The sequence below is a fragment of the Trichomonascus vanleenenianus genome (assembly GCF_965637985.1).
Source record: "Trichomonascus vanleenenianus strain CLIB 3782 genome assembly, contig: TRVA0_027S, whole genome shotgun sequence".
Taxonomy (NCBI): Eukaryota; Fungi; Ascomycota; class Dipodascomycetes; order Dipodascales; family Trichomonascaceae; genus Blastobotrys; species Blastobotrys vanleenenianus.
The window spans coordinates 84,447-102,047 of NW_027481860.1; the positions used below are offsets into that span (position 1 = coordinate 84,447).

General features: G+C 48.8%; 7 protein-coding genes across 7 annotated transcripts; 1 reads left to right on the top strand and 6 right to left on the bottom strand.

Moving 5' to 3' along the window:
• Nucleotides 1-1,262: 1,262 nt before the first annotated feature.
• Nucleotides 1,263-2,573, bottom strand: TRVA0_027S00980 (questin oxidase family protein; the record flags this gene model as incomplete). The annotated part of the gene is made up of 1 exon (XM_076685659.1): nt 1,263-2,573. The coding sequence occupies one exon, from the start codon at nt 2,571-2,573 to the stop codon at nt 1,263-1,265; it is 1,311 nt and encodes a 436-aa protein (XP_076540108.1).
• Nucleotides 2,574-2,865: 292 nt separating this feature from the next.
• CWC22 (U2-type spliceosomal complex subunit CWC22) lies at nt 2,866-5,370 on the bottom strand (the record flags this gene model as incomplete). The annotated part of the gene is made up of 1 exon (XM_076685660.1): nt 2,866-5,370. One exon carries the CDS (start codon nt 5,368-5,370, stop codon nt 2,866-2,868), a length of 2,505 nt encoding a protein of 834 aa, XP_076540109.1.
• A 769-nt stretch (nt 5,371-6,139) lies between these two features.
• Nucleotides 6,140-7,117, top strand: CAB4 (putative pantetheine-phosphate adenylyltransferase; the record flags this gene model as incomplete). The annotated part of the gene is made up of 1 exon (XM_076685661.1): nt 6,140-7,117. One exon carries the CDS (start codon nt 6,140-6,142, stop codon nt 7,115-7,117), a length of 978 nt encoding a protein of 325 aa, XP_076540110.1.
• A 205-nt stretch (nt 7,118-7,322) lies between these two features.
• Nucleotides 7,323-10,259, bottom strand: SGD1 (Sgd1p; the record flags this gene model as incomplete). The annotated part of the gene is made up of 1 exon (XM_076685662.1): nt 7,323-10,259. The coding sequence occupies one exon, from the start codon at nt 10,257-10,259 to the stop codon at nt 7,323-7,325; it is 2,937 nt and encodes a 978-aa protein (XP_076540111.1).
• A 377-nt stretch (nt 10,260-10,636) lies between these two features.
• UBP15 (ubiquitin-specific protease UBP15) lies at nt 10,637-14,224 on the bottom strand (the record flags this gene model as incomplete). Its single annotated transcript, XM_076685663.1, has 3 exons — nt 10,637-13,980; nt 14,040-14,145; nt 14,216-14,224. 3 exons carry the CDS (start codon nt 14,222-14,224, stop codon nt 10,637-10,639), a joined length of 3,459 nt encoding a protein of 1,152 aa, XP_076540112.1.
• A 743-nt stretch (nt 14,225-14,967) lies between these two features.
• On the bottom strand, nt 14,968-15,411 carry TRVA0_027S01090 (uncharacterized protein; the record flags this gene model as incomplete). Its single annotated transcript, XM_076685664.1, has 1 exon — nt 14,968-15,411. The coding sequence occupies one exon, from the start codon at nt 15,409-15,411 to the stop codon at nt 14,968-14,970; it is 444 nt and encodes a 147-aa protein (XP_076540113.1).
• A 440-nt stretch (nt 15,412-15,851) lies between these two features.
• On the bottom strand, nt 15,852-16,799 carry TRVA0_027S01112 (alpha/beta hydrolase; the record flags this gene model as incomplete). The annotated part of the gene is made up of 1 exon (XM_076685665.1): nt 15,852-16,799. One exon carries the CDS (start codon nt 16,797-16,799, stop codon nt 15,852-15,854), a length of 948 nt encoding a protein of 315 aa, XP_076540114.1.
• Between the last annotated feature and the right edge of the window lie 802 nt (nt 16,800-17,601).

A 17,601-nucleotide genomic window follows, 5' to 3' on the forward strand; every position in this document is an offset into this window, starting at 1 on the left:
AGCCGCGCACAACACCCAACAGAGCTCTGAGCTCCGGCCAGCACCGGGTTATCGCCCCCTCCCCCCTCCGAAAAGTACCCGGAGCACCCCCAGCTTTGGCGTCCAATGCGTTGGTAGGCGGTCTCTTAAGGAAGGGGTGGGGGACTCGGCCGACTTGGTTCGAATTGTCGTTTAGACCATGTAAAGAGCGGATTCCGTTTCTTGGGGGACCAGTCCCCCAAACCCCCTGGGGGTTCTCGACTGCGTCGAGATGATCGATCCAATCGAGTTAGTACTAGTAATATATAGCTGGTGGTGTCGTTTCTTGGGGGACTGGTAACCCCCTGGGTTCTCGACTTCGTCGAGATATCTCATCTCAATGAAAAATATGCATTCTGAAAACGCAACTGTGTTCTAAACCTATTGCATTTATAGAGATGAGTTTACTATCTAACTTGTTAATACAAGGTATACTCATAATATGTAAATTGGTTACTTGATACCTTGGTGATGTACCGGTACTAGAGTTAGTACATCTCCGACTACCGTCCCCGGTCGTATTTCAACACCTCAATTCATACATACTGGTACTACCGGTAGCTATCGTATATTCGAGTAACTATTCATTTTAGCATCTATTTATTCTAGTAGCTATTTATTCTAGTAACTTTTCATTCTAGCCATTCATTCTTGTAGTGTTCATTATAGCTACTCATTCTTGTAGTGTTCCTTATAGTTGCTACGGGGATGAGAAAACCAGTTATCCGATAACAGTAGAATCATTATGAAGTATAAGCCTCCCTAGAAGTATCCTTTACTTATCATGTCACAACGCATTGCATAAAACATACTGGTGTATATATAAACTCTAGTAGAATACTGTGACAATAGTCAATTGTGTATGTAGCTTCTACGATGGCATCCAGTCAGCGTCAGAAGTGAAGGACGCAGCAAATGTAGTAACTGTGGGGTAGTAGACCGATGGAAAGACGTTGAACGGATCAGCAAATTTCAAAACATGATTCAAAACTAAACCGTCCAGGTTCAAGCTGCGAGCTACGGAGGGTTAAATATTTAGTAGTACATAGCCCCAGAATGCTACATTAGCGGTTGTAGTCAAGCCAATGCAGCCAATCCCTCGGCGAAGCCGAGCTACGGGGGTTCGGGGGCTGGCCCCCGAGAAAAACGGTTAAAAATACGTCCAATTTACAAAATAAATACAAATATGCTCGCAATTCGCCGCTTGCAAGGACATCGGGGGAAGCCGGTAATGTGTGGGAGGATTACAACTTGACGTCGAGGAACCGAGTAGAGGACGGCCGGCCGACGTAGGAGTCGACCTGGGAGTAGCGGTGGGCAAAGGAGTAAGCAATTCGTGCGTAATAGCCCGTGGTGTCCTTGGTGACGGACTCTGCGAACAGTAGAGCACGGATGGCTTTGACAAGATGCTCGTCATGGTGGCCGCGCTCGCCAACTGCAATGAAAACCGCCTCGTTCCACGCATGAGGAATTGACTCAATGGTTACGCTGGTGACTCTCGACGGATCAACGCGCGGTCGCAGCTGGTTGATGTAGACATACACGCAAACTGTCCAAAGGTACTGCAGCATGTGTTCGTGCGCCGATTCCGGTATTAGCTCTCGCGCAATGAGGTTAAGCATGATCTCTGCTGTCTCCATTGTCGAAGTTAGTAGGTGCAGGAGGAAGAAATCGTAGTCGGGCTCGCCGTCCTTGTGAGTTGCCCCAAATACCGAAGCAGTGGCTTGAAGCATCGTCTTGAGCTGCGTTTCAAGGTCGCCTTCGAGCTTGAGCCGGTGTATGTAGTACTTTGCCCGCTCTGGGAACCGTTCTAGGAACTTAACCAAGCGGAAATGCACGGGGCGGTCAGCTACGCCGTCAAACGTCTTGTCTTCGCGGATTTCAGCCAAGATCTCCAACGGATCCGAATTCGTGGGGATATCTTTCCTCGTCTCTCGGACGAAGTGGTCGGTTTCCACACCATCAACAGCCGCAAGGGCTAGCGCTTCTGCCGCTACGATAGGACTATCAATCTCCACGGCGTATCCAAGATGGATCACCGGATGGGCCAGGCCACCCACTAGCGAATTGAACAGATTCTTACCAGGGTGATGGATGTACTTTTTAGCTACATCCTGCCACTTGCCGCCATTGGCGACCGCTTCCTCGATCTTGGCTTTGAAAAACTTATAGTATCCATTATCGTAGTCTTTCTTGGTGAGATACTCCTGCCACGTAGAGTCATTGATCTCGTTAGGCGAATCGTCATGCCACTTAACCAGTTTCACCGTGTCTACGTTGTAGAATGCTTCGAGCTGGGTCGCATCCGCCCCGAGATAGTACGCTGAGATAAGCGCATGCGGTGTATGGTTATGGAACATCTTGTTATGGAACATGATGCTGTATATCTCCGTGTTCTTCATCAAGCACTTGTTCAACATATCCGTAGACTCCTGGGTAGGCTTCCTTACCCGGTACTTCTCTGAAATGGTCGTGCCCAGCCCGTCGATGCCCTTCCGGGGCTCAGTGGTCAACGAGGCCCTGAGCGAGGTCTTTTCCACTATCGCCGCACCCATTCTTTTTGCCGGCATCATACCAAACCTCATCCCTTTATATACTTCAGCGGGGGTCCTCAGCGTGTTCCATATATACTTGCGCTCAGAAAAGCTCCCATCGAATCATTGCCAAGCCATTTCCTTTATTACTAATGACGCACCGAGACAGGTCGCCGTACCAAAAAATTAAAACTCCAAGACAAAATACCCCACAACCCACCGGCGATGCAGACCTAATTAAGGGATACGGGGAGAACTCACCTACTTTGGTATACGATTGATCAAATGGTTAACGGAATTGCCGGGATATATTTTACAGATAATCAGCTGCCGTAGCCCGCTTGGGCCGTTTCGGAGATCGCGGTGGGGAAGGACGTGGGGACCGCGTAGGTTTCGTACTAGCATTGCTGTCGGATGGGCGATCTTCGTTCCTGCGCGGAGACCGGGATCTGGAGTATCCACGACGTTCATTTCTGCTTGAATAAGCAGAGCCGCTTCTAGACCGGTCTCTTCTGGGGCGACTAGTTCGACGTGGAGGAGAGCGTGAATAGTCGGATGAACGACTGGAATAGCTTCTTCGTCGAGAGTCGCGGCTCTCTCGAGAGGATATAGACCTGCCCCTTCGTGGCGGAGACCGCGAGCCAGAGTAGCTCCTGTTTCGTCTAGGTGGGCTTCGACGCGGCGATCTCGAATCAGAATAGCTTCTACTCCTCCTTCGTGGGGATCGGGAATCGCTTCTTCCTCGAGAGAAGGACCGTCGTCTAGAAGATGGACTCCTTGAGTAGCTGCGCCCTCTGGAGGATGAATAGCTTCGATCTCTCGGCGAATTACTTCTTCCTCGTCTGGGTGAATAACTTCTCCCCCGTCTAGGTGGTGGAGACCTTGAAGAGGAGTAACTTCTTCTTCTTCTTGGTCGCGGAGACCGGGAACCAGAGTAGCTCCTTGAAGAAGATGGAGTTCGCCTGGGCCGTGGAGATCTCGAATCGGAATAGCTCCTACTCCTAGAAGAATAGCTTCGATTACTAGACCGCGAGCGGCTCCTTCCCCGGTCTTCTTCACTCTCATCGTCGCTGGGAGGCATTTTTTCGAGCTCTTCTCTCATCTTCTCAGTCAACGCACCCAGCCCAATCGCCGTAAAGTAGTTAATAGCAAATCGTGTTTCTGAAGGCCGAGTAACAGGGAACATGTTGACCAGATACGGCTGCAGATATTCCTCCTTAAATCGACTGACCAGCTTTGGAATGCCCAGCTCGCGCTTCATCTCTTCAAACAGAGCTTTGATGTAAATTCGCGTCGCAGACGTTGAGTCTTCCTCGGTCATTTTGACCACCTCAAAGACCTCCCACCCGAGACCATCGCTGGCGAGAACATGGCCAAACATAGTTGCAATGTTGCGCGTCTGGTTCGTGTTGTACCGGTGAATGACTTCGTAGTAGTGCTTGAACGACTGCTGGAATAGATCGTGCCAGTGACGACTAAGCCGGCATACACGATCTGCGACACCTCCGTAGATTTTGTTGTATATCTTCTCCTGTGCACAGCTCTCCACCAACATGTTTACAATCTCGATTTGGAACTTCTCATGCGGGATATCAAGCTGCATGAGCTTGTGGCTGATTTCGTCCGTCGACATTGACGACATGATGGTTAGATAGATGGTTTTACGCAAGTTTTTCAGGTCAGTGCCAGTCATATCATGGATTTCAACCTGTCCACTTTCATCTGCTTTTTTGTGTCCTTCCTCCTCTTTCTCCTCCTCTTCTTCGCTGTCGGTGACACTTATGTCTTCCTCGCTTTCCTCCTCTTCATTCCCACCAAGAATCTCGTCTCGAATCCTGGCATATTTATCCTCATTAGCTTCATAGTCCGGGTCAAACTGGAAAATATTCAGCGTATTATCAGCCTTCAACGACCGGTCATCCAGCTGGACCATATGAGTGATCTGCTCCTCCTCCTCAACCAAATCCAGCTCTTCTCTCACAGGACGATTTTCAAGGTACCCGTCCTTTCGCACCTGGAAAAGCACCTCAATCATGTACTGCGTTCTCTTTTCTAGCTCTCCTTCATGCAAAATCGCCCGGTACCGCTCAAACACAGAATTGGCGGCCACAGGGCTAACCTCCTGCAAATAGGCTCCCACTTCACGGATGAACCCAATTGATATCTCTACCGAATCGTTCGTCGGTTTCTCCAATAGCAAATGCAGGATCTCCAGCACTATAATCTCATGGCACACCTTCTGGTTACACAAATGAGCCAGGAACTTTGTGCTACTCAGGCAGGCCGCCTTGTTATTGCGTCTAAACGCCTGTCGGAACTGAATCACAAGTCTATCTACCAAAAGCTTGCCAACCTCAGGCAGCTTGGAGTTGATCACAGCTATTAGCGATGCGTATACATCAGTATAACCCAGAGAAACAGACTGGGCCTTCATAACACTTCGAATAAACACGCCCTTGGCTCGCACTAAGTTCAGCTTGAAGATATCAACCACAATCGTTTTGATATTATCTGCGTTAACTTTGTTGATCAGACCGTTTAGAGCCTTCTTCAGCTTCTCCCACTCCATTCTTTGGCGCTCTTGTGGACTCTGAGACTTGGCTATCTGCTCTTGTAATGCTCGAAGCTTCGCCGGGGGGATATATCGCCCTCCAGACTTGAGCTCCAGAAGCTTTCTATACTCTTCAGCAGGATCATAAGCGGGTTTTTTCGCTTCTTCCTGCTCACCTGAGCGTTCTTCCATCTGGCGTTCCCTTTCCAGAGCGCGTCCCGGGTTGACGTCGCGTACGGCGACTGGCTTATCGCTCTCTTCAGCCATCTATTCCGTATACTGCCTCTGATAACGTTTCGAAAGTTTCAAATTGATGATGGCGAATATCAAAACGCTTAACTACTTAACTTGACAACAACTTAACTTTTTCAGTGGGCGCTATACGCCATATATCAATCCGATAGTCCGATAGTCCAAGAGCCCTTACCATTTCGCACGGCACTATAGCGAATTATGCTATCGATAAGGTCTTTTGCAAGCGACGTACATGATAATCTTCCGCCATCAAATTAATGGTGGAATCTAGAAATCGTGAAACATACATGTTGAAGCCTCACGCGGCTCACGCGGCTCGCTCCCTCCGTCCGGATCTAACTGATAAAAACACTCTCAAAAAGCGGGGGAAAAGGGGGGAAGTGGAAATGAAAATAAGGCAAAGATTATATTATCGCCCCTCTACTGAGACGAAATCTCCACAATTGACGGGAGATATTCCAACATGGTACGGCAACGTGATGAGCGGAAGAAGTGTGGGGAGGCAATTAGGTCCCAAAACGAGGTACTAAACCAAACCGTATGATCATATTCTGCCCGGATGCAAGGAAATCGTGATTCTAGGGCACCAAATTGCAGGAAACTCGCGTTTTACCCCAGGGACTAGATACATTACGCCAAGCAGATATCCACCAGGATAACCCCACACTTATAGTGTACATTATACATATATCTTAGTTGGCACAAGAATATCCCCTCCTCCTTTTACCCCTTTTTATACTATTGACCTGCCAAATCGTCTTTAGACCCTCCGTAAAAAGTCATGCAGTACCGCTCCACTATCCTGCTGATAGCAGGTGGCTATCCGTCCGCAATTGCACCGAAATACTCAGAAGTCATTTCCCAGGCGCTCTATATGACAATGCCTGAGGGATCCGTGGACATATGTCTGATGTCGACCCCTAGCACCTTGCTCGAAGTAGAGCAAATAACTCGGGAAATATACGAGATTGCTCGAAAAGAAGCGCTTAAGCATGGGCGTACTGGTGTCGAAGTCACTGTCCTCCTGGATGGACACGATATAGACATCTCGCGGAACCAGAACTGGGAAGTCATTACCGTTGGACAGCACGAATATGATCTCGCAAACATGTTCCGGCGGTTTGTTCCGTATACCAGTGACATCCAGCAGCTACCGGTCGTCATAGTCAAAATGAGCGAAGAGAGCAAGTATGCCGAAGAAGACGCTGCTGAGCAATTTGAACACGACGCTAGGGAACGACAGGATGCAGTAGAAACTGGCCAATGTCAGTATAATGTCGTGGCTGTGGGTGGTACATTTGATCATCTGCACGACGGCCATAAACTGCTTCTGACCTTGTCAGGCTACATTTGCAGGGAAATGCTGGTGGTTGGAGTGACAGGACCGGAATTGCTGAAGAACAAAAAATACGCCGAAGCTATGCAGTCCTACGCTAGACGTCGTACATCTGTCGAAGACTTTGTTGGTTATGTCTTTCCGGCGCTCAAGGTGCACTGTGAAATGATCAATGATGTATACGGACCAACGGCGACTATGCCGGAGATAGAAGCATTGGTGGTCAGCAAGGAAACAAGATCTGGCGGTGATGCTGTCAACAAAATGCGACGCGAAAAGAACTGGAAAGAACTGGATATCCATGAAGTACAGTTGGTTGGGTGTAGTGATGGAGATGACGAAACCAAACTCAGCAGTACTGAGCTGAGAAGAATCGAGCTTGAGATGTCAAAGTCGGGGCCAATTACCCCAAATGAGGTATAGTGTTGTATTTTATTTTATTTTATTCTAGATTAGAAAACGAGACTCCTCCGCGCAGCGGAGCCACGGGAGCTCGAGGGCTGGCCCTCGAAGAACATTGAAGAGTAGCAATAGATTAAAAACTACCCTTCAGCTATGCTACATACATAAAATCTTGATAATGAGCAATTCATACAATCATTTGATCATTAGTCGGCATACATAGCTATTACATGTCTAATCGGTTAGCAAGCTCATTAATAGCCTCGTCCACAGTTCGGGCACCCCATTGGATTCTATCAATCTGCTTGGCTTTCGCCTTGGGGCCAAGGATCTTATTCAGATCTCTTAGGTTATGCGCTTGGAAGACCTGGACACCCTTGAGAACCGAACCATCCTTCGTTCTAACAATCATTTCCAGAAGGGCTGTCTTGTCTCTAGTCTCACCATCAGACATGAGCGAGCTGCCAAATCCTCGGTGATGAGCGTTTTCTTGCTTACTCTTCTCCGCTTTTTTCGCCATGAGCTCATAAAGCGTCACCAGGAATAGCTCCAGGAAAATTTTGATCTCAGAAGCAGCCGACAAAAAGTTGATAGTCTTCAAAACGTCCAAACTCATCGCACCTTCGGACACAATCTTGGCATAAAGCCGTGAGAAATGCATTGCCCGTCTGAGGTTCTCAGCACCATCATTGGCACCGTCAGCGCTTCGCTTTTTCAATTTCATAAGATCATCCTCAGAGTCATCACTGCTGTAGTCGTCCTCATCACCTTCCAACCCGCTCAAGAAGTCCCATAATGCAAATTGGAAGGACTTCTTAATACTGTGGCGCTGCGCACAAAGCTTTGATGCAACGAGCGCATAGAATGGGTTGTATACTTCCTCGTTACCGCAGCAGTGCAGAATGACTCGAGAGATGTCACGCTCCTGCTTGTTCTTAAGCTTTAGTTTCGTCACTCTGTCGCATGCATCAACATAGTCCTCGCTACTCATGATCGCGACGAAAATGGCTCGACGAATATCGGTGTTCATTCGCTGCTCTCGCGCGAGCTCCATCCAGTTGGGTTCTGCAGCGTCGAGAATGTCGTGAACAGCCTCAGTATCTACATTCTCCTGCTGCTGCTCTCCATTACCGCTATTGTTCCTCCAGGCTGCGCCCACAAGCCACCACTTACCCCTGGTATCAACATTGTGGATATCGTCAAGAGACACTCGAAGTGGTTCATTGGCCCGACCGGTTACGCCACCCAAGAACTTCTTCATTCGCTGAGTCGTAGCAATGGTAGCCTCAGAGATGTTCTTCTGCTTCTTGTTGTTCTTCAGCGCGGTAATGCTCTCAATTAGGAACTTGGTACGGGTGTTAATCGTTGACTGATCTGCACTCGTAACAGCCTTCTGGAGCATAAAGATAATCTCTTTCAGAGCCGCTGGATCATCGCTTCGAAGCTGGGGACCAGAGTTTCTGATAATCTTGAGCAGAAATTCCGTCTTGACCTCGTTGATATCTGTCAAGAATAACCTAATGAAGTCATACACCAATCCACAGCCGATAAGCTGGAACGTGTATACTTCCGAGAGAAGAGACAGCAGGTTGGACGCCTCTTTCGAAATAGCCTTGTCAGTTTCGGCATTAAAATGGCTTTCGAATTTCTCAACCAATGTCTGGATGAAAAAAGCGCCGAATTCAACGCCCATCGTCCTGTAAAGCGCAGTCACCAGGGCAGCATGCACGATCATAAACTGCTCGAGCAAAGTCCCCTGTAGCGCCGTGCTTTCAATGACCACTTCTGTGATAATTGAGTTGAGCAGGGCTCGCGAGTAGTTTTGATAGAGCGATTCAATTTCGTTGACGATAGTACCAATATTGGCTTCACTGAGTCGGTTAAGAAGACCTTTGATTTGCTTCTTGGCTCTAATTTCCTCCTCCTTTTTCTGGGCATCCTCACCAGCCAATGCTGCCATGGCTGCCCGTTTGCTCGGTGGGATGTACTTACCAGCTGATGCAGAAGGAGGAACATAGGGATTCTCTTTAGGCTTTTCTTCTTCTTCGTCTTCTTCTTCTTCCTCAGAGAAATCGCCCTCCTCATCGTCAAATTCTCCTTCCCCGTCGCTCCCTTCAATTTCGCTTCCATGATCAGCTTCTTCATCACTGTTTGCGTACTCCTCGAAATCCATATCCAATCCGTCTAGCAGTTCATCCAACCCATCGTCAGCTTTTGGAAGCTTCAGACTTTTCATCTTGAGCTTCTTTTTGTAGTATGCCATCTCCATTTCATCCTGGGCCATCATGTACTTCTCCTCAGACGAAATTGGTCGAGCGTAGTTTTCTTCGCTGTCTTTCTTCACCTTGCTCTTCTTCCGGCTCTCTTCAAGACCAGCTTCAGAATTCGTCCTCTTTTTGGCCTTTTTGGCTTCTTTCAATGCAGCCATGGTATCCTCGGCGCTCATTTCCTTGGACTTCTTCTTGGCTTTCAATGCAGCCATGGTATCTTCGGCGGTCATTTCCTTATTCTTGGATGATTTCTTGGCCTTAAGTGCCGCCATAGTCTCTTCCGCACTCATCGGCTTGCCACTCTTTTTCTCTTTGAGAGCTTTCAGTGCTGCCATAGTATCTTGAGCAGACATTTCTTCTCCCTTCAGAGATTTACTAGCTGCACTGATCTCTGCGTTCTTCTGCTTGTTGGCCTTGGCCGCCTTCAACTTGGCCCAGACATCTTCCTCCTCCTCACCCTCATCCTCATCATCAAGCTCTTCATCAAATTCGTCATCGAAATCATCATCATCTATTTCGTCGTCTTCCAATTCATCCAGATCAATATCGTCATCCAATTCATCCAGATCCATGCCATCATCATCTTGCTCTTCAAATTCTTCGACAATCGTCAGATCTCTACCGCCGTCGGTTTTTTTCGCATCATCGGCAATTCTGACTGATTTCTTAACCTTTCCGGGCTTTTCAATCCCTTTGGATTTTAAAACAGGCTTCACCGGTACTTCAGTCGTTTTCACCGGTCGCTTGGCCCGCTTCTTTTGATCTCGCTCTAACTTTCGCTTCTCCTTTCGAGACGGGCCCTTCTTTCGATTTAGTCTATAATGCTCATCATTCTTGTCTCCAATTTCCTCCAAAATGGCATTTGGAAGCTGGATACCCTTCTTTACGGCCATACTGCGTCACCGAATTATGGTCGATAAGGATGGATCATCAGAGGGCAGAAAAAAATTTTGGGATCGGTGCGCCGTATAGCGCGGCTGAACGTCATCTCTTATCGCAACTCTACAACCGGTATTAGAACGCTTGGTAACGTGAATAGATAATAGTTTTAAAGAGCTAAGGAAACCAAGTATATCTTTATTTCCTTCTGGGTTTATCATAGACAGCCCTAGAACTTCTTGAATCCTGGCAATGGTTAGGACTGCCAATATTTGCAATCTACAGCGCCAGGAATAAGCTAAGTGAACCTACCTACCTCAATGAATTGAATATCCAGTGGAAGATTACCATTTAAGAAGCTAATATATATTCATAATCTTTTTGTAAGTGGTTATTTCATCACAATGGCAGCCTGGCCGTAGCCCCGCCTGATAGATTTATCATGGTGGTCTAAACCCAAGATCTCGTCATCACCAATTTCATCATATAGCACAACGTCTTCTTCACCCTCCTCGAGGTAGCGAGGGCCGGACTTGCCCACAATGGCAAACCGAATGCTTTCAAACACCTTGTCGTAGTAGCCTAAAGTCTTTTGCAGCCGTGGCTTGGTCTGTGAGAACGGTTCGTCTTTCTTGACAACAAAAATAAACGGAACGCTGTGCGTTCGCGACGGGTCCTTGTGGAAGTGCTCGACCGTAACCAGCTTGGCGGATTCCCGAGCCTCTTCGTTCATAGCCAGCTCAATCTCGTCTGAGGTGTGCTTCGTCACATATACGACAACACCCTCGCCAATAGCACTAATGGGCGACTCCGGGTCAAGTATCTGACCCATTCGACCATACCGCCCGGTCCACGACTTGAGCATTCCAAGCACATCATTAGTTATCTTGGTCTCCTGTGCCCACGCCTGCAACAGTTCGTTCGCAGTGCCAGTCTTGGGGACCATGACCTCCGTCTTGTGCTCCTGGGACAGGCCTTCTGTCAAGTATGACACAAGCACCGCCTGCTTCTTCTCGTACTCCTCTAAACTAGTGTCGAGGATTTCATACATGAGCACATTTGTTCGCGTTCGCATGAACCCAGAAGACAAGATTTGCTGCAGCGTAGCACCGCTGCGCCGGACCGGCTGCTGCACAGTCTCGTTGCGATTGTACAGGTAGAACCGCAAGTGCGTCGGGTCCTCTCCGGCGTGCTTTGCAACCTGCGCGCAAAGCTCATCGTAGTTGATCTTGCGGTTGAGCCAAAGGGTAAACAGCTTGGGTCGTCGCTTGAGCAGGTTGTACGAGGTATGGTTCTTGCTGAGCTCCTGGAACGCAACGAGAATGCGGTTGTTCATGAAATCGTAAAACTCAATGGCATTCTTGCATCCATTGATCTTGTGAAGCTCCTTGTCAGTGAGCACCTTCTCGAAGCAAACAATGTCGCCGCTCGAGATCTCTGCGCTTTTGAATGACTTGGCCTGCTCAATCTCTTCAATCATCTCCGGCTTGACCTCCTCGTACAAATTCAGCTGGGTATTCGCCGGCCACCGCATGTACTTGACAATGAAATCCGCAAGCTCCCCAGTGGTCGACACGTCGTCTACGGTATGAGTGGTGACACCCACAATCTGCTGGGTGGCGGGATCAAACCGCTTGATGAAGATGAGAGACCGCTCGAAGCCGTTGCTGTTGGCCTCCGCGCCCTCAAACTCGCTATCTCCAGTGCTGAGAACGGGGTTGCCCGAAGAGTCACGTTCAATGTCTTCGACCCAATAGCGCGTCTCGGGGATCGCTCGCCCAGCATGGCGAGGTCGCCGCTCATGCAGAGTAATGGAGTTGGAGTTGGGCAGAGGGCTGTTGAGTCGGAACGTCTTGTTCTGACGACTCACCATTGTCCACAACCGAATGCTGTTGGGGCTGGTGTGCAGCTGGTCGGCAATAAGATCATACATCTGGGAAAGTGTCGAGTCGTACCGCACTCGCAGTCTCAATGGCCGGGCATCTTCCGGCATATCTGGCTGGCCGTCGTTGTCCCATTGGGCAACGTCAAATCCGTTGTAATGCTTAAACTGGCGATTCGACATGACCTTGACATCGATATAGTACTGCTGTTCTTCTTCTTCCTTTCGTCTCTGTGCTTCGACAGCGTCCTCCTGCTCAATACGCCGGGGGATGTACTCGGGTATGACATCCTCGGTCTTGGACAGGATCTCCGAGAGCCGTGACTTACGAATATACACCAGCATGTAGGCATTTGACCGTTTCAGCAGCCGCCGGTAGTCTGCTCCCGCCCCATTAGGCATGCCAGGAGGCACTTGGTAGCCGCCATAGTTCTCCTCCAGTACTTCCTTCAAAGTAGCCCGAGTCACGCGATCGTCGTCAAACTTGAACCAATCGCCGTCTGCTTCGGGCTTGATAAGCGCATAGTAATGCCCTGCGTTCTGGTCGCCGCTATGGACAAGAACACCGTGCAATGCATATTCCCACGACTCTGAGTGGTCTATCGACTCTTCGTCCATAAATGGCGACAGATCCACCTCGAGCGGGAATTCGTACCGGTCGTTGACCTTGACCATCATGTCACGCATGAAATCGTACTCGTACCGCTTGAGCTGAAGATGCAACACCGGTGGGAAGGACTGGAACACGACGCCTTTCTTTGCGTCTTGCAGCCCATATCCCTCGGCCTGGTACTGATTCTCTCCTTCCATGATTTCAACCTGGACGTAGTTGCGGAACGAGTCTTCCAGGTTTCGCATGCCCTTGACGTTGAGCTGCAGGTCCCAAAAGTCCTCTACGCGCGAGCTTTCAAAGTCCACATTGACACAGCGCAGATAACTCTTCATCTGGCCTACGAATATCTCGTTGAGCGCGTTCTCGACTTCGGTTCCCTTCATCTGGCTCTCCAATTTGTCCATGAGTACTCGCTCCAATTCTTGAACGTCGTGCTGCGTGAACGCGTCCCCCGAGTGCCACCCAAACGATTGCGTCAATTTAGAGGTTCCAATGGGGTCAGGAGCGACTCCTAGTAGATAGAACATGCGCTGGAGCGCGGCAGTTACAGAATCCCCGTCGTTCTCAGTGGGGATGCGATACACAAGCTGGCGGAACTTCTTGGTGAAATAGAGCGATTGCAGCAGCGAATTCAGGTAGCAGGTAGCTCCCTGGTTCTTAAGCCCTACGAGACCCGTCTCCTTCTTGGAGTCGTACCGGATGAAGTTGTGCCACAGTACGCCGGTCGGATCTTTGAACACGCGGACATATGCCGTGATGTTTACTCTGTTGTCCGAAATCATAATGCCCCCGGTATCGCCATTGAGCTGTGTGTGCAAATGGTCCTTTGAAAAGAGCCGTCTCAAGTCATAGAACCGCGTGAACCCCCAGTCCCGCTCGTCGGGCTGGAACCGATGGTGCGCCTGCGAATAGTGGAACACGCCCGGGTCCTCCGGATTCCACATCACCAGGCCAAATTGAGCGCACACTGCCCAGTCTTCCTCTTCCTCTTCATCTTCTTTAACCTTGTCGGGCGGTGGAATTGCCTCCAAGTATACAGACACGTGATCGGTGCGGTTCCCCTCGGGGAACAGCAGTATGCTCCATTCGAACCCGCCGGCATTGAACCGCGGGCCATGGATCTTGGGCTCCTCAGCCACTGCCAGGTCCTTCCAGTCCTCGACCTCCCACGTGCAGACCGATTCATCCAGCACTTCAAGGTCATCGAGCGGCAAAAACACCTTTGATTTCATCAGCTCAGCTACAAAAAACGGCGGTTAGTTCCTCGTGTCTTCCCTCTACCAATTGGGGACCACTTACTGTCTGATGCCAGTTCTTTCTTGGCCTCCTCTACCTCCATAGGCGTGGATTCGGTCTCCACGCCATTCTCGGCCCTTTGCACTAAGGACACTTCCATATCTTCGTCCTGGACCGCTTGTTAGTAAGCCACACTACAAAGAAAGTCGCCCCCCTTCAATTCGCCAGCAAATACTTACGTGGTCCATTTTATTTACTAGTCGTGTCTATAAATTGGTGAAAATGTACAGAACGCAAACTACCGGGACCCTCCGAATTAACCTTTTTGCCTTTTCGCAAACAACCGTTGCTGTCAAGAGTGTCCAGTCCGTGGTGGCTTCCCGCTTTTCCAAACGATCCACCACCCGCCTACGTTTCTCCCAACCGCGCGCGCTCCGCATCACCAAAATGCCTGTGATGCAGCCGGTCCCTCAGCCAATTGCGTCCCCAAGGAGACGGTACCTGCTTAAGTTACTTGGGGGCCAGCCCCAAACCCCCGTGGCTCCGCTTCGCGGAGGAATTGCGAAGCAATTGAACATGGAACCCTCCGCGAAGCGGAGCCACAGGGGGGTCTGGGGGGACTGGGTCCCCCCAGGATGTAAGAGGCAAGCCCTCTTACATAATGCAGTGGGCGCGTGCTTACCCAGCTCGACTGGTTCTTATCGGTAGATGGTTAGATTACTGAATATATGAATTATAGGATTCGCAATTACTGGCAGTTTTTATTATTCGTTCCTTTGCTTTATCATAAATTAAATAGGCAATATTTTGTTTATACCAAATAAATGGCAATTGATAAGGAGTTAAGGCTATCAATCCATTAATTACCCGTAACGCTTACCTCTCCAACAATTATACGGGTGATATCTCACAATTATCCGACGGCTAGTGTAAATTTCAAAGCTGCGTGCAACACAGTACGGATAGAGTCGATTACTCATTATCATATGGCTCATTTCCACACATCTTCCTCGTCGTACTCTTCATCGTCTTCCTCTTCCTTTTGGTCTTCATTTTCAGCAATTTTTACCTTCTTATTATGCTCAACACGTGTTGATTTAACAGAGCGATACAGCTCCTTCATCTTCTTCACTCGTGCGTTCAATTCCTCTTGTTTTTCCTCCTCTTCCCACGCCAGCTCACTGGCATCCCTCTCTGCGTCGTCATCGTTGAGTTTAACTTCCTCCTCACTCCCACCTTTCTCGGGTATTTGATCATTTTTACTCTCTTCATTGATTTTTACCGGTTCCGCTTGGATCACTGCGGCATCGAGGGCTGAAACTTCAGTTGGCTCTGAGGGCTCTGGCGAGCCGGCCATTTCAGCTTCGAACCGAGCCCACTCTTCATCACTCTCTTCATTATTATCGCTTTTCAGCCGCTTGGTATTTGGCTCCATTTCTTATTATTTGGCACATATATATGGGGCAAACATGTACCGATCTTGGAATTTTTCACTGTGCAGCGGCTTTTGTCGCGAATCGTGTTGTCGGCGATTGAAAGCCCGCTTATCGGAGCATCGAAATCTTGAAAGGACATTCGGTTCGCTAGTTCAAATGAGTCGTTTGGAGCACTAAAATTGACTGGGATGCATAAAAACGCAACTAAATTGACTAGTTCATATAAATATCTAAAGATGCTTGTAAAAGAACTTCTCCATAACCTGGATGCTTTCGCCCACAGCCTTTGGCTTGTCTAAGAGGTCACAAGTGGCAGAGTCTCATATTAACTATCCCCTGCGTAGGTCCGATAGTTCAAGCGAATCGTTTGGAGTATTACAATTGCCTGGGATGCAAAAAAAAAATCAATTTACATTAACAGGTATATAAAATTAGAAATTTAAAGATGCTTGGCAAAGAACTTCTCCATAACCTCAACAGCTTCACCCACAGCCTTTGGCTGGTCGTAGAGATCATAATGAGTGGTACCCTTGACAACGTGCAAGTACTTCTCCGCAGATCGAGCCTTGTTAAACAACTCATAGCCATCTCGGTAGGAACCAAACTCGCCCACGATTTCGCCAATGATAATCTGCAATGGCTGGGTAAGCAACTTATCAGCAAGGTGGTATGCGTCGTAGGTCACGGCTGCCAGGAGGCCAGCAAGCCGCAGCTTGTTTGGCGAGCCCTTCTTCTGGCCCCGTGGAGTTGTGTAGTATTCAACTGCCTCATAGGTGTCAAGAGCAGCCTGCTTGGTGATCCCAGCCTGGTCTCGCTTCTCACAGGAGCCAGGAATATAACTGGTGAGCAATGGCTCAGCGCCTCGAGCCTCGGCAGTTCGCTGCTTGCCGACTGCCTCAATAGTTTGCAGGGCAACGTCAGGCGTATGACCAGCCTCACGCTGCAGTCGGCCAAAGTTAGCACCGACCACTGTTGCCAGAGCCTTGATTCGGTGGTCCTGCATGGTAGCAGTAGTAGCGTAACCACCAGAAGCACAGACGCCCAGGACACCAACCCTGTTCTCGTCAACATAGTCCAGGGTCATGAGGTAGTCTACCGCGCAGCTGAAGTCCTCAACACGAGCTGGAGGGTACTCAATGTATCGAGGCTCACCGCCGCTAGCACCCTGGAACGAAGCATCGTACGCAAGGGTAATGTACCCTAGTTCGGCGAGCTTACCGGCGTACAGACCAGAGGTCTGTTCCTTGCAGCTGCTGCCTGGGTGACCGACAATAATGGCTGGGTACTTCTTGGACTTGTCAAAGCCCTCTGGGAAGTAGACATTAGCCGAGATCTTGATATCTCGGTTTGGGAACGCTGGGTAAGAAACGGTAGAGCTAGTAGTCATTGTTTATAACTTGAAGGGTTGTCTTTATTTATTCTATGTCAATCAGCAATGTTCTTGTATTTATATTCAATCTCTCGGATCGGCTACCGTAGTTGTTCCGAGATACATCTACTGTCTTCTTTATTGCAAGTGGAAATATATCTGGTCCGAAATGGAGATAGATGCTTCGATCTTCGATGAGCGGAAATAGCTGTCTTCACCGAAGTGAAGGTCGGTGATAGGGTCGGCGTTTGAGCCGTGCGCTGAACATTTCGTCCGCGTCGCCCATACTCGGAGATATTCAACGTGCGGAGATATCAGAATGAGCCGCACGCTCCAGCCATACATTAGACCAGCCGTTCAACACACCAGCCGTTCATATGGGTGATACCGAGGTCAGCCCCTGTCGTAAATACTCTATGGTTTCCACTTATTCTACGATTCTCACTTACTCTACTATTCTCAATTAGTTCACCAGCGATTCTTCTACAATGTTTCTCACTTAGGGCCACGATCGCCTGGTTGACTTCGTAGAATAACCGTGCCAGTAGTTCCCACAAGACAGCTAGCTATGTCACTGCGGTAATTCAGCAAAGCGTCAAGTTTGAAAGCTTTATTGAATAGCTGTAGTATAGTTGACATCATTATTGAACTATTGCGAGTTAGATCTACCATACTTAACAGTGTAAACGACAGTGCAGTGCTGAATATAACCTGACTTGATTTGGTTGCTTTAAAGCTTCTTTTACGGGTAATATCATGAACTCCTAAGAGTCTATATGATAGCCCAAGTTCTTTAAGAAAGCTAATCAGGTGGAAAGTT